Source organism: Dermacentor andersoni, chromosome 6 (assembly GCF_023375885.2).
Source record: "Dermacentor andersoni chromosome 6, qqDerAnde1_hic_scaffold, whole genome shotgun sequence".
Lineage (NCBI taxonomy): Eukaryota > Metazoa > Arthropoda > Arachnida > Ixodida > Ixodidae > Dermacentor > Dermacentor andersoni.
Genome location: NC_092819.1, coordinates 52,484,507 through 52,498,661, shown reverse-complemented (window position 1 = coordinate 52,498,661; position 14,155 = coordinate 52,484,507). Strand labels below are relative to the sequence as shown.

The window sequence follows — 14,155 nt, the reverse complement described above, 5'->3', positions numbered from 1 at the left end:
GCAAACGCACGATGGCGCGCATTCACGACAGAAGCCAATGAAAGGGCTGCGTTCAACAACACGTCACAATAAAATATCCAATCGGAAAGTAGAAAACCAAACACGTTTCACATCGCGTACGTCGCGTACGTAAACAACGTAACGAACTAAAAGAAACAAAAAAGAAACAAGCTTAATCACATGAGACAAGCAAAATAATTTATAAGAAAATATCACACATGCGTACATGCGACAGATTTGTGTACAGAACATTATGCGTTTTACGCTCATAGGAGCACATCTATGGTCGAAGACGACCAATGCCAAAATCGTGCTGGCAACAGTCTCAACCCGCAATCCGCAATGATGGCTGAAGCGTCGTCTGGTCAAGTAGTACGCGTCTATTTAGAAGTGTGGCAGTTATATTGCGCGCTCGCGATGAAACGATTTTATTGGCTCCGTGCAGTTTCACAGTTGCGTTGCGCTGTTCATGACGGAGTTTCCAGGCCACATAAGACACGCTTCACTTCATCTAGCCGGCCCGATCAGTGACCCGACTTGAAGTGTGTGAGCAGCCCCGGCTTTGGCATGAATCAGAATGAGAAACCTACGTTTTGCCATCCGCGTTGCTTTCTACGGTGTGACTGTTTATTCCGCCCTGTCCACAGCTGTCATCTACATTTTTATTCAGTGGTTCGGACGTTTCCGCACGGACCTTTACGACGTCGACGGGCTCGCAAACCGCACGACGCACGGGTGGCCCTGCGGCGATCATTCTTCAACTTCGGAGTCGAACGTGCTGTCTCGCGACGTGATCGGCAAGGGGCAGATCGACGTCCACGGATGGTGGCAGGACCAGGCGACCATTTTAACAGACGTGCAGTGTTTCAACGAGCCGTGGGCTCTGTGCTCCAAGGCATTTTCCATCACCTGCAAACGAAGCAACGTTCGCGCCATTTACCAGCACCTCTCGTTTCGACGTAACCTTACATTGCGCAGCTTCAGCCTGTCCCTGCGCGTTGCCGCCGAGCAACTCGAGTCCCAGACGGCCGATTCTTTTCTCGGCGCTCTCGTTCTGGTCAGGCTGAGCGACGGCGGCGAGGAGTTTCTGCGCGTGCCGTTCCCCGCGAGCACGAGCACGCTTACTCAACGCGAAGGCGTCTACACGGCCTCGCACTCCGATCGCACCGTCGCGACGGCCACCGTGCTGCTCGGCTGCTACGGTTACGCCGGCGTGGTGCACTTCACGGACGTTCGGCTCACGCCGCTGGTCGAGGCCGCCGCCAGCCACGGCTGCAGGGCCCGCGATCTCTTGGAGGACTGTCCGACGTCCGCGCGCAGCCTGCCGCCCACGCATCGCAGGCAGAGGCTCAAGTTTGAGCTCATACTGGGCAAGGTCCGCTCGTCCAAGAAGCGCCACCTCAACAAGGACGTGGCTCTAGTGACGCAGCTGTCGATGGACCGACTGCCCGTCCTGGAACACACGCTGCAACTGTGGGAAGGGCCCGTCTCCCTGGTCATCTACGTTCCCGTCAAGGTAGCGGCCATTTCAGAGTCCTTCAGCTCGGCATACAGTAAACCGATGCCGAGATGTGAAGGCGAAAAGCCACGAAAGCCTAGACTAGCTTGACATCGTTTTCACTATACGAGTAGGCAAGTTATCTCATTGAATTCCTTACAATACTACCTGGAAAGAAGTCGTTCACTTCTATGCGAGTGAAGAAGCATACTTTCCTTCCTCCGTGGCGTAAGAACATAGTTATGGCTGCACAAATGAAGCTTTCGATTGTATTAACGCTTTATAACGAGCCTTTGCATGTTCTCCCATAACATGGCTCATGTTAACGTTTTCTCACTTATACAAGTAAACAAAAAACATGGAATGATAAATTGCAAGCAATAAGCCCACATCGTAACTTCCTTCCAAATTTAGTGACTCTCCGCCAATGCTATTGATACTTGATGTAATTGTACACCTTGCCCTAAGTACTCGTATGTTTTGGTAACAGTCTTATTGCGATGATTTTGCATGGACATTACCTTACAAGCTGTTCTACAAAGTTCCCTACAAAAAGTTTGTGAGGGAACTGTGACACTGGTGTCTATGGAAGTTGCAAGCACGGTGGTTCATCCAGCAGAGGAATAATAATAATTAGTACTACCATAGACAATTGAAACACGAACAGCTAAGCACATGTCTCAAGCATAACCAAAGATACAGTACGTGCTGTTGGCCAGTCATCATTCTCCACATGCATGTGCATATGGTTTTCATGCAGAATGTAAAGCATCGCCCTGCTGCGATAACGCCACCTATGCATGTTTTTTCAATCAACCCATGGCAATAGGGCAGTTATTGCAGTAAGGTGAACAGCCCCGCACTCTATGTGAAAACCATAAACATGCACATGCTTTCCACAAAACTCTATGGGTCACCAGACATATCTTGAAGGCGTCCTGGACCTCGGAGAAAGATGTCAGTCTGGAGCCTGAAGACGTCATTCTGAAATTTGGGCAATGAATTTATTTGTGCCTGCAACATGAAATGCCCTTAAATCTCTAACACTGAACTTAACTGACATAAGTAATAGCTCTTAATAAAATAACCCTTCAGTTAGCAAACGCACAAACTGTAACATTTTGCCAATGTGCTTTACTTTCATTTGTGTTCTCCACAACTAGAAAGAACAAAAAAAAGTATTTTGAATGTATGTGGATAGCTCGTGCATTCAGGCATGTACAATGCTTTTGTAAACATATGTGTCTGTATTCTTGGCAGGGAGGAAAAGTGGATGGGGACTGGCAAAAGCTCTACGTACAGAAGAAGCTACAGAACTTGAAACTGCACCCAGACAGTCATGTGTCACTTGCGTACGGTGTGCCAGGCTCTGGAGATTACCCAATCAATGCTCTGCGCAATGCTGCCATCAAACAAACAAACTGTGAATACCTACTCACCGCTGATGCCGATTTCCAGCCATCACCTGACTTTCACAAGCACTTTCTCCTGTCTACGAGGTGATCTTTCTCACTCTTTCTGATGTGCTATGTTACCTAAAATGTTCACTGTAGAAAACTTTAATGTATACTAAACTAGAATATGCTATATTTGTGCGCAATCCCAGCTATGACACCCTAATCAATTATTTCCTTGTGCTATCTTGTCCAAAATCACTCAGTTAATCTTTTCTTCTCAAATAATAACAGAACCACAACTATTACTTCAATCAACGCTAATGTTGGCCCCCATTTGTTATCATCTCTTTCAAAGATAAGACTTTCAGCAGTTATCGTTTTATCGTCATCCCACTTTGCATGACCAGTTCGGTATGAGACCACATTATGCATTGCAACGCTGTTGGCCACCGTCATTCAGGTTCAGATAGAGCCACATATAATATTTCTCCCAGTCTTTCTTGTATTGCTGTATACTGATTGGAACCACCTTCTTGCAGGTATTCTGTCTATTGTCATGTAATCTTCTGTCTGAAATGTTTGTGATTATTATTTATTAATGAGTACAAACCTTTTCATGAGAATAGGTAAATCACAGCGTATTGGACAAGGGACAACCGCATAAACGAGATGCACAGGGTGTTCACTTCCAACTATTGAAGTTGGAAGCCAGTGCCCTGTGTGTCCCGTTCATGTGGTGCTGTGATTTGCAAATTATGCAAAACCAACTAGCAAGAATTTTCATTTTAGTTCATTTTCATGAAACTTTAGCTGACATATAACCAGGAACTTTTGCATTCTGCATTGTTTCCTTTCACTGCATTATTGTTTATTGCGAATATTGTACCACTTTCTGCTATAATTCCTCTGGCTCTGAGAGTATGACAAATAAATAAATATATATATACATAATGTGCCTTTACTTCATGTAGACAACTGGGCTAGCAAAAGCAACAGCCTACTAATATTCACATAGTATACTGTATTTTTTTCCACTGTGACCCTGATCAGGTCTTGAAAGCAATTAATTGAAATGCTACCACTTGATTCAACAATATGTTATCCAAAAATATTAGCTGTTCAAGCTTTTTTATTGTAAGCCGAACCTCGACATAGTGAACATGGATATAACGAATTACTGGACATAATAATGTAAATCTAAGATGTGTCTAACCAACATCAGCAGGTAACGAATATATGCTTATAATGAATATCAGCTACAACGAAGGTATTTTCTTGTCGCATGTGACTTCGTTATATGCTAGGTAGTGCATCATGTTACAAAGTGAACCCTTAAATGGCGATGTCGCTTGCCTTCTAGGTCAGTGGCCAACACAGACAAGGTAGCATTTGTGGTCCCAGCCTTTGAATACCTGGAGCTACCTCAGAAGTCCGACGGTGTCGCCCAAACCAAGGAGGAGCTCATGCAGCTGCTACACCGGCAGGACCCCTTCGTGCAGCCATTCCGACACGACATCACTCCCGAATCGCACCAGAGCACAGACTACTGGAAGTGGTACCGCACCGACAAGCCATACGTGGTGCAAACATTCAGTGACAAGTACGAGCCGTACCTGGTGCTCAGAAACACTGCCCAGCTTCCTCAGTACGACGAGCGCTTCACGGGCTACGGCATGAACAAGATTACTCATGTCACCGAGCTCTTCGCGGCGGGCTATGTCTTTCTCGTGCTTCCCCACGTGTGGCTGGTCCACGTGCCGCACAAGCCGTCGTCGTACTTTGTGGACCATGTGCAAAACCCGCAACACAGACTGCGGAACAGGGTGCAGAGGTTCGAATTCCTCGTCGACGTCATGCGCAAGTACAAGCTCGGAAGGTGCAGGTGAAATCAGCATAACTGTGTGGCTGTATTGCATGCCTTATGTACTCACATGCACATCGTAATGTGCTCTGTCAGACGGAAGGTTGGGAAATGGCCTCAAGCACGGCAACTGAGAACATGGCATTGCCAGTGCAATATGTAGTGGCTTGTCGCATAGGCACTTTCCCATCATGTAGCAAGATTTATTCCAATTTATTGTCAACTCGCAGCAATTTAAACTCGGATAACCGAAAATCTATTATGTTCACTCTGACATATCGAAAAATTTTGTCTGACCTGCTGCGTGTTTACCATGTTTTGAAGTCGCCTAATTCAAGTGAGCCTTCAGGTAATTTCGGTCAAATCAAAGTTCTTTGCTTCCCAAAGCAAATTGGCATAAATTTAAATTACGGGCTTTTACATGCTGAAACCACGCTGTGGTCTCTGGACAATTGTAGATCTTTAATGTGCACCCTATGCACGGCACATGGGTGTCTTTGCATTTTACCCTTATCGAAATGCGGGGGGAGGCTGCTGAGATTTGATCTCGCGACCTCATGCTTAGCAGCGAGACATCATAGCCGCTAAGCCACCGCAAGTAAGCAGCATAGCCGAGAGTAGCTGACCACAGAACACTCGTAAGCCTCGAATAGTTAAAACGTACCCACATTTAATATTCAGGCTGCCGTGTATGTTCACAGGTGCAACACAGGTACAAGATGGCATCATTAGCCGGGTAACACACTTGTGACTCTAATATTACGAATGTGCTTTCATTGAAGCTCTCTTTTCTCTCCACTTTCAAAAGGTTTATTGATTGACTGGATTGACTGATTAGATTTGACATATCAAAGCACAACTTGAACTATGAATGTGTCATAGTGGGTGGCTCCGAGGCAATTTTGGCCACCTTAGGCGAATATCTTTAACGTGCACCTAAATGGAAAACACGCAAGTGTTTTCACATTCTTCCCCTATCAAAATGTGGCTGCTGCACTAGGGTGTCCAAGTGGTGATATCACGCTCAATGTAGGAGGATGCCATATCTGCTCAGCCACTGCACCAGTTTTCTTGCTATGTATCATTTGTCTGTTTTTTTTATACATGTGTATAAGAAGCCTTTTTATACAAGAAGTCCTAATTGTTTTGGACCGTACCTTATTTAATCTTGATTATTTCAAACTTGTGGTACCTTATGTTTTTTTTTTTTTAGAATATAGACAAATGGGAAGGAAGCTTCTGGTAATCCAAACAAAAATGTGTGGTTCCTAGAATTTTGACACAACACGAGTTGACTCCACTGCAAAAAGCACACCACAATGATCAATAGAGGGGAACCAAGAGCATGTGGTAATACTCTTGTCATGTACAGCTGTTATCAAAAGTATATGAACCAGGGCTTCTGCAAAGAATAAATAAATAAATGAATAAAAGTAGGAAGGAATTGCTTGGTGCCCTGCCTTTAGACTGAAATGGAAAAATACAGTTCACATTTGGCGCTGCAAACGTCACAGTGTATTCGTCAGTTTCAGGTTGTCTGAACTGCCAAGAAGTTCAGCTCTTTTTCTTTTTGGCCAATGCTGCCATCTGCATACTTTTGATCATGGCCACTGAGGAGTGTCATTGTTGAGGTTGCCAAGAATCCTTTGCATTGAGTAGTCATCATAACTCTATGCACACATAAAATGATTATCATGGAGCTATTTTCTGGGCAAGTGAATTGTTCTGCTCAATAGTGGTGACAGATCAGCTCAACAACTTCAGCAGCAATACCCGTCAGTGATCATTGAATGCACTCATTTTGCACTGGTGCAAATCAGGCCAAACAAGTCCAGCGCTGTGTTGGTAGTCTTTCAATGTCTCTTGTAAAAAGATTGCTTATGTAGGGAAAACTGCTACTGAATTCCAAACCTATTTTATTCTCCCTCTCTCTTTCTCTCTTCTTTTTGCACGTCAATGAAAACGGCAATAATGTAAATGTGTAATATGCCAGATTTCATTTATCTTTGTGAAAATTCAGGCACGTAAAAAAAACAAAGAGTGCCAGGTCATCTTATTTTAAAGAGCAGGATAATGTTTTTTTTTTTTTTTTTTTGATGAATTGGCACTTAACTAGCTTTGATGAGTTGCCAGAATATGTGTCATGGCAGGAAGCTGATTTGGGAATTTGGAGGTGGCGTTACCACATGGCCTTACACCTGTAGTTCCTTTTTGGCACACCGCAACTGCACTTTTATATAGCTTGACCAGTCTTCTTTTTTCCTTTTTCTTCTTTTTTTAGAAGCATGCCAATTTACTATTGGGGCATGGCTTAACATTTATTTTAATTTAGGATCCCTTGAATGCAACCTTTGGTTTTTAAAATTCTTGCACTATTATGGCTCACATTTTATTCATAAAGCTAGCTGCAGCCTGCGACATGGCAGCTGAAGTTTATTTGACTCTTTTAATATGCAGGCACCACAGGTGACTTACGAACTCCCCTCATCAGAGCTATTGATGACACCCTATCTGCTCGTAAATTAAAGTGTCTGAAAATTGAAGCACTTCTGAATGGTGGAAGCACTGCTTCATTTGAAAGTATTGGAAGAATTGCTGCACTAACTTTTCTAAGGGTACCCTTCACTAAGTGCACACGAGCGTTTTCGAGCCAACATTTACGTTTGTGTCGGCTGAATCGTCTTTTACTAGCAAATTGCCTTATGGCTCACCAGTTGCACACATAGGTTAGTGATTACGCTCTCAGGTTGTACATAGAGGCCATTCTGAGGGCAAAATTTGCCTCATAGGATCTTAAGAGTGAATTGCCATAAGCATCTTTGCCCAACAGACACCTGTGAGTTTCCATAAGCATGCCATCTTGGATCTTGCGATTCTTAAGTAATATACTTTTATGCAATAACCTCCTCTTCATTTGCTATGTGTGCATGAGTTGGCCAAGAAGCCATTACCGCTTACGGGGTTATCAACAAGGAGGGCCCAAACCTCGGAGCAGCAACCTTCCTTTGGGCACATGATCTCCAATAGCTCAAAGCTGCAAATATGGCTACAAGCCATCAATACAAACCTTTGAATAGCTACAAATCTGTTAAACCTCCAAGCAGTCCAGACTGTGGCTCAAACAGAGCCATTATCTAGACTGTTTGATTGGACCTGAAGTAGTAGGGTACTGTGCAATCTGACAGTGAATAAGTTCAGTAACAGCATAGTGCTATTTACTATATTTCCCGGCCATCTCTGTCTTGTGTATGCTATGAGGCAAGCATGTGCCATCCCCCATTGTCAATGCACTTTGCCCCTAAACACACTTTGCCCCTCAATGGTGAACCTTGCCTCTCAATGCAAGGTGAAATTTGCTTGTTCTCATGTACAGGGTCATTGACACTTAGGGAAAATGCCTCATCAATGTTCAAATACTAATGGCGGCTCTGAATCGGAATGAAGACCTGCAGGTTTATTTTTTACTTACAGATATCTTTGTTAGCACCCGCTTTTCCTCGTTATGTTCATGTTACATCCAGTGGATGTTCGATATTCATGTTACATTAAATTCAGTACTAATGGGCTTCCCAGGAGTCACCAAACCCGGTTGGTCTACTCCTATGCAGCTTATTACTATTTAAATGCTCATTAACAGCTGGAATTAGGCACGGATGCCCACAGACTAACATTTTATAAATAGGCATCCACTTAATGCATCGTGTATGCCAAATTTTTCGCCATAAATTTAAAACACAGAAGATATATCAGACTGAATGCCCATGAGGTGTTATTCCCAAGAATGTGTGAACCAGTACGCAGTGAGCCCATATGAAAGCAAACACTACATTTGCATGCAAAGCCAGTAATTTTTTCATTGTTTTGTGCTAAATTAAAGTAAAAATAGAGTTCTACTAGGGTAATTCTTCGACACGAGAACTGCATAGCAAATGCCAGTGAGTGACATTCTGGCTTAACACATTTGCAGGAATCACTCTTTGAACACAAATTAAGTGTTCGATTTCATATCCGTTTCTTCAAACCTGATGTAATATAGTAAAATAGGACTCTAATGCACAGTGAGCAATGTTAGACACCCTGTCGCCCCTTGCCCATCTGCACCCACGACATCTTTGTTATCACCGATCTTCTACAGGGTGCTTTTCATTAGAGGATTTTGCAACACCATATGTTTTGCAAGCTTTATAGGAGTTCTTGTATGTAGTGTTTGTTACTACAACATATCAATGTAGGAGCGAAGAACTGTGAAATGTCAATATATGCTGCCTGTTCTAGAGAAAGTGGTAGGTGTAGCACTCTTCGGACATTGACAGGGATATTCACAAGGTCTTCGATGAGCAACTTCTTTCTGTTTAAATTAAAGATTGCCACAAGTTCTATGTTAATGAGTGATTGAATGTTTCTGTGATTCCGCAAACAGGATTTGCCTTTTGCTTCTAAGAAATACTGTTCGGAATATGGAACCGGAATGTGTCCAGCACACAGTACTTGTGGAGTGCTTGCAGACATACCAAATAGCCACAGCGAGCTGTGTCATCACATGGACATGTTGGAATTCATAACGGAATGGAGACACCAAAATTTTTAGTGTTTGCTAGCTTACAGTAATGCTTCTCACTAACGTTGCACACATCATGCAACCCACCTAAGGAACAAATTAATGTCAATAACAAATTTTACAGCGAAGCTATATACCTCTACCCCCCCCCCCCCCCCCCCCCAATGCTTCTGCCGTGTCCATAGGCGAAAACTCAACCAATCACAGTGGGAGACACAGATCACATGCGCTGCTGGGTACCTTGCTGCACAACCAGATGGCGCTCGCGTCCGCAGCAGTGGTGGCGCTAGCTGTGCAGGGAAAAGAAAAAAAAAGAACCAGAAAGCTCGCTTTCACGCATAGTGTTCACCGGAAGCATTTCCTGGTAAAGATTATGGTTGCATAAGCTGCAGTTGCCGGAAAGCGGCAACTTTAGCATATGAAGCAGGGAGTGACGTTACACTTTCATATGTAAAAAAAGAACCTGTCTTAGCAACCGCTTTAATTTGTGTTATGATAGCACTATGGAAAGGCCATGAATAGTTAGGACTCCCTAAGAGCAGCATAACACGATGAGCGGTGAAGGGAACAGTGACGTCAATATGCATGGCAACGTCGTGTTCAGGCTAGGTAAGATGCAGCGGTTCCTGCCCAAAGCTAGCCACACACAGTTGGGATGCCTGAATAAGCGCGAATACAATGAGCGACAAAATGAACAGCAACGTCAATATGTACAATGGCGTCATGCTCAGGCTCAGCAGGATCTAGTTCAAGGCTGCGTCACGTTGGTCTATTGGATGAAGTGACACCACAGCTTTGCTGGCCAACCACTTCTAAAGCGTAAATTGGAGCCCAATTTTTCTTAGTTTCCCTCTCAATATGGCTGCTTAGTTCCAAAAGTTTTCGGCCGAGACATCAAATCAATAGTAGTGCGATGCTCCAGCCTAAGTAGACAAACCTTGTCTCATGCTTTTAACATATAGGCGTATTGATGCAAAGTAAGGCATTCATTAGCATCGTATGGTCACTGTCATCTAAATTAGAGACTGCCTACAGGTCAAAAATGAGCTTACAGGATCCACAAGAGTCAGCTCGGAAAGGCTTCACTTTCTGTAGCTTGATACCAATCTTAGCACTTGCGCACATTTCACAACAGGCGCATGCGTTCATTGTTGTAGAGAGCGCAGAACGCCATATCGTAAGATATTACTTTTTCTCCGAGACCATGCAATCGATGCCATGGTAATCCATGGCAAGCCAGCACAGAATGAAATAGAACTAATCGAAATATAAAAATGCTGTTTCATCAAAAATTTCAGGAGCGCATACAGGAATTCAGTTTCTTTCTACTCGTTAATCTAGCACAGGACAGGGCCCTGCCCTGTGCTCCTAGATTAATGAGCAGGAAGACACTGGGGAATTGAGGAGCCCTAATGTTTAGACGCAGCTATATGAAGCCAAGGAAAGCACAGAGGCGATTATCTGCATAACAATAATTAACAGGTTTCTAAATTTAGATGTAGAAATTATTACGAATGAGGGTTAAATTTACGGTAAGCTTCATATTGTTACATGTGGAGAAATACACACGAAAGAAGCTATTTAATATGTATTTACAAGAGCAGGCTCACCAGAGACCAAGATGGAAACCAGCTCGCAGCAAGAGCCCAGAGACATCTCTTCGTTTTCTTCGTGGCGGCCAGTCTCTTAAAGGGCCCCTATCAGGCTTTGCCATTTCCAATGGACAAGCGTAGCGTATAAATCACATGCTGATGATTGTGTCTGCAAAGCATTACAGCAATGCGTGCCGTCGAACATAGCTGAAATTTCAAACCAAACGCTGCGCACCCTCTCTCTTGAGGAAGCTCCGCTCCCAGCCGAACAGTCAAGGTCATAGACATGCAGTGACATAAAGATAGCTATGTCACCTACCATGACATCTGACTTCGCGTAATCATCCAATGCAGAAGGTGAAACGCCGTCGTAAATGTGCCACTCAGCAAAGAAAGGAATAAAAAAGGAGGCGAGGCTTTACTTAATGAACATGACATGGTCCCTTGACTCTGGTATAGGAGCAGGCATCAAGGTACACCGCTTGCGGATGCTAGTCAGGGCAGAGGGAGAGAGTGTCTCCATTAGCAGCGACACTCGTCTCCTGGTGGCATAGTAACATGGCAGTTAACTTAGAATCTATCTCCTCAGAGAGCACTTTATAACTTCCAGTACACAACTAAAATTGCAATGAAGCTGGGCAAGGGACCCTTTAAGCGTCTATTATATCGCAACAATATTATTAATGAAGAAAAATGAAAGTGGAAGACAACTTGCTGCCAATGGGAGCCAAACCCGCAACCTCCGCACGGTGTATATGCTGCTCACCGATTGAACTACAGCTGTCCAGCCGTTCACTTTCATGGCCATTTTCTGCATACATATGTAGTCCTTGGAGGGTTACTCAGCACCACTCAGGACCATAACGGCATATATGAAACGTCCTTTCAATTGCAGGCATTGTAGGCTGCGCGATTTCAGGAGCAGGCAAATGGCCAATAGTGACAGCTCTTCATGAAAACAAAAGTTGAAATTTTGGTGTCTCTATTCCTTGCATGCTCGCGCTCTTACTTTTAAGGTGCCATACTTACACATCGCCGACAGCTGGTGGATTTTTCCTGCCTGGTTGCACTACTCACATAGTGTTGCATTGTCTGTGCCATCCTGAATGACAACAGTACATTGTTCACAATTCTCTGAACTGGAAGCGTTGTTCTTTGTTGGTGTACCACTGCTGTTTCATACATTTATTGTGATATTTTTTTATGCTTGTCTTTCGGTATATTTTTGATGCCTTGTTCCGCTCTTGTTGATGTTCAGTCAACTATGCTCACTACGAACTTCAGTTTTGCTTGATGACTGAGCTTGTCTCGAGTATTTTGTTGATTTCAGTGTCAAGAAACATGATTGAAGACGGGCTACTACATGACAAGTGCTTCAGTTCGGTGCCATGTCGGTTTCTTTACTCCTTTGCGTTATTAGAATCATGACGTATCTGGAGCGCTTTTTTCTTTTTCTAGTGACATTGCAACTCTTTTTTAAGGAACTATAATGTTCACTGAAAGTGCATTGAGCTTTATACGACTTGGCTGAAAATGCCTACATTTATTTCTTTATTTTTTGCTTTCTCTGCATACGAGGGCTCTTTTGCAACGAAATGTTGAACTTGGAGAACTAATTTACAATACTTTCAGTGATTTGTATAGATAGTGATTTTTTTTGCATACCGTCATCAAAAGTTTCAAGGTATACCTTCCATGAAAAAGCTGAATTCCCATAGTGCGTACACAGGCAGGCAGAACTGCACACTTGTCGGTCGCCATGACGATGACAGAGTTGTCGTGATGGTAGCCAATCGCCAACAGCACTTACGTAAGAGAAATATTGCGAATGCAAGCCTTGAATTCCAGTCTGTACACCCAGGCTGCAGAAGCATTCAGCTTTTCTGCAGATCACACTCCTTGTAAACTTTTGATGCCAGCAATATGCATGTTGCTCAAGTGGCTAGTATTTTGACTCTAATAAAAACTAAAGAAAAACTTATTTTTAACATAAGAACATTGGAAAGAGCTGATTTTGTTGGGTGATAGAAAAACAGTAATACAATGGTAGTACCCAGAATTGCAAGAAATCCAAGAAATATGTTGTTATGAATATTATGTGGCAGTAAATAATAATGTTATATGATATTACTTTTACAGAGTGTGGGACTGGTTAAAATTTTGAATGCAAATAAAATACTTGTTTTTCATATCAAAGTATTTGATTTGAAGTATTTGATTGCAGCTAAGACCACTGGGAGTTTGTCCTGGAAGAACGCCGTGTAATAACAAAAATTGTGTGATGAATGAGATAGGAGTACACTAGACACAGCGCTGAAGTTTGAACACCATTTGTAAGCCCCAGAGTCCACATGAAATGTTCATTGAAAGCCAACTGGGACCTGTGAGGGCTTTTAATTTTTTTTTTTAATTAGAAGCTTTTTAATCAAACAGAGAAGACTTTCATATAGTATTATGCATAACAAAAGAAATAAACCTTTTCCTTTGTGACCGTTCTTCCACATGTTCCTTTCCCTTAAAAACAGCATTGTATTTGATATTCAAGCACACTGTACATGTTGCTTTAACATTTACAGAATTCAAATGTCTAATTTTGTTGGGCACATTAAGTTGTGAAACTAATGAATGAATATGAAGAAAAAACAAATGCTTTCTATAGTACTTTTTAATATTTTGTTTGCCTAAATATAAAATCTGTTCCTGATAACCACTAAACTTCAACTATATTTTAACGGCAATGAAGGTAACAAATTGATTCCACAGTTGCCTAACAGCAGCATTTCTGATGTACTTAAAAAATAAGGAGGCTCCTGAACATAAACTCTTAAGCACATTTCACAATGTACACAATAGCCTTGTGTAGTATTTCAGGCGTACTAATTAGTATTGTGTAGCTGCAATACTGAAAGGGCATCCTTTCCATGGAAGAAGCTACACTGCAGTGACTCCTTGTTTAACTTATTTCAGTTGTGGTCATGCTTTACCGCATTGTGTCATCTATTATAAAGGGAACCTGATTTGGTCCAATTTCATACAACTTGCGAAACTGTTCCACGCTATTCAATAACAGCAAGATACAGTAAAGATACAGTAGAACCTCACTTGTGTGGTTCTGTTGCATGATGTGTCATAGTTCGTACGTTCATAAGGAAAAGTGAATGAACATCACTCAAATCATATGTGACGCTAGATATAAAATTTATCATGTTATAGAACTCCACTACTACCAGTAGATGAAGACACAGTAAC

The 14,155-nt window shown here is 42.7% G+C and overlaps 1 protein-coding gene across 1 annotated transcript; it reads left to right on the top strand.

Annotated features, from left to right (window-relative positions):
* The first annotated feature begins 119 nt into the window (after nucleotides 1-119).
* LOC126522893 (uncharacterized) lies at nucleotides 120-13,102 on the top strand. The gene is made up of 3 exons (XM_050171737.3): nucleotides 120-1,516; nucleotides 2,759-2,997; nucleotides 4,256-13,102. Exons 1-3 carry the CDS (start codon nucleotides 578-580, stop codon nucleotides 4,779-4,781), a joined length of 1,704 nt encoding a protein of 567 aa, XP_050027694.2. The 5' UTR covers nucleotides 120-577; the 3' UTR covers nucleotides 4,782-13,102.
* Nucleotides 13,103-14,155: the final 1,053 nt, after the last annotated feature.